General features: G+C 40.0%; 1 protein-coding gene across 1 annotated transcript; it reads left to right on the top strand.

Annotated features, from left to right (window-relative positions):
• The first annotated feature begins 245 nt into the window (after positions 1–245).
• LOC142176151 (uncharacterized) lies at positions 246–768 on the top strand. The gene is made up of 2 exons (XM_075243235.1): positions 246–328; positions 429–768. The coding sequence occupies exons 1-2, from the start codon at positions 246–248 to the stop codon at positions 766–768; spliced, it is 423 nt and encodes a 140-aa protein (XP_075099336.1).
• Positions 769–1,417: the final 649 nt, after the last annotated feature.

Below are 1,417 nucleotides of genomic sequence, written 5' to 3'. Positions count from 1 at the left end.
TGGACTGATGTCAATTACCTTACGACAAATTCAATGCACAATACTACAGGGTGCAACATCATCGTAACTTAATATAGCAAAGCGCAACATCACCGTAATGTAATACTGCAAGGCGTAAAATCATTGTATGTAATACTGAAAGGCGTAATATTATCGTAATATAATACTGCAGGACGTAACATCATCGTAATATTGCGGGGTGTAACACTGTCTATGGCCAGAAACAACCTCCTCTACTGCCCTGCATGGCCTTTGACTCACAACTTAACCTTGAGGATAGAAGCTTACAGGCTAGAGAATCAATACTAAGATGCCTCAAATTCCACATGTAAAGAGCTCAAAACAAAATGAAAACTCAGGCTGACAAAGGAAGAACTGATAGATTTTTTTTGCAGGAGAATGGGTGTACATTAATTGTAACCTTATAGGCAATTGTCTCTAAAGTTCCATAATTTCCAAAAACTATCTGCTAAGTTCTTTAGTCTATTCAAAATCCTTACAAGGATAGGAGTTGCGGCCTATGCTCTAAACTTACCCAAGGACTCTAAAATTCATCCCACTTTGTATGTGTCTCAACTCAAGAAGAAAGTGGGATCACATACAGCTTCTGTCACACTGCCTGTAGTTCACTCAAAGACGGGTCATGTTCTAATGGTCCCTGGAACTATCATTGATAGGAGGTTTATCAAGGAGGATGGCAAACCAGGAGCTCAACTACTGGTTAAATGGCTCAATGCTACTGAAGAGGATTGCACATGGGAAGAGTAGGAGTCCTTCTGCCAACAATTTCCTGATTTCAATCCTTGAGGACAAGGATTGTCTCAAGGGAGAGCATTGATATGAGTTGATCCAGTTAGATTTACAGATTAGGTATTTTAATTATGTCACGACCCTAAACCCGGACCCGGTCGTGATGGCACCTCTCGTGAAGACAAGGCCAGCCAACTACTCCCAATTCGATGTTAAACAGTTGAACAGTAAGAAAACAGTCTAAAACATGATTTAATAATACTAAGTAGCAGATAATATCATAAATATGCGGAATAACAACCCAACACAACCCGATACCGGGGTGTCACTAGTCATGAGCATCTATAAATCCTACTACAAATTCGATAAGTCTATAAACTATTACAATATGTCTGATAAGAGATAGAAATGATAAGGAGGAAGAAAAAGGGGACTGCGGACATCAAGCAGCTACCTCGTGGACTCCGATATTTGCCGGTAGCTCTCAACTCGCACTGGCAGGATCCGCAACACCTGAATCTGCACATAGGGGTGCAGGGAGTAAAGTGAGTACTCCAACTCAGTGAGTAACAGATGTAAATAAAGACTGAAAGTAAGAAATCACGTAAGGCACAAAGCATTCTATAATGAAGTAGTAAAACAATTAAAACCGTAAACATGTGAAAGA

The sequence above is a fragment of the Nicotiana tabacum genome, chromosome 22 (assembly GCF_000715075.1).
Source record: "Nicotiana tabacum cultivar K326 chromosome 22, ASM71507v2, whole genome shotgun sequence".
Taxonomy (NCBI): Eukaryota; Viridiplantae; Streptophyta; class Magnoliopsida; order Solanales; family Solanaceae; genus Nicotiana; species Nicotiana tabacum.
The sequence above is the reverse complement of the archived record's forward strand: the minus strand, read 5'-3'. Positions and strand labels throughout refer to the sequence as shown.

Coding starts and splice junctions, on each gene's coding strand:
- LOC142176151 (XM_075243235.1), top strand. CDS start 246: ATGGCCTTTGACTCACAACTTAACCTTGAGGATAGAAGCTTACAGGCT. Junction 329..428: donor AGATGCCTCAAATTCCACAT/GTAAAGAGCTCA, acceptor GTAACCTTATAG/GCAATTGTCTCTAAAGTTCC.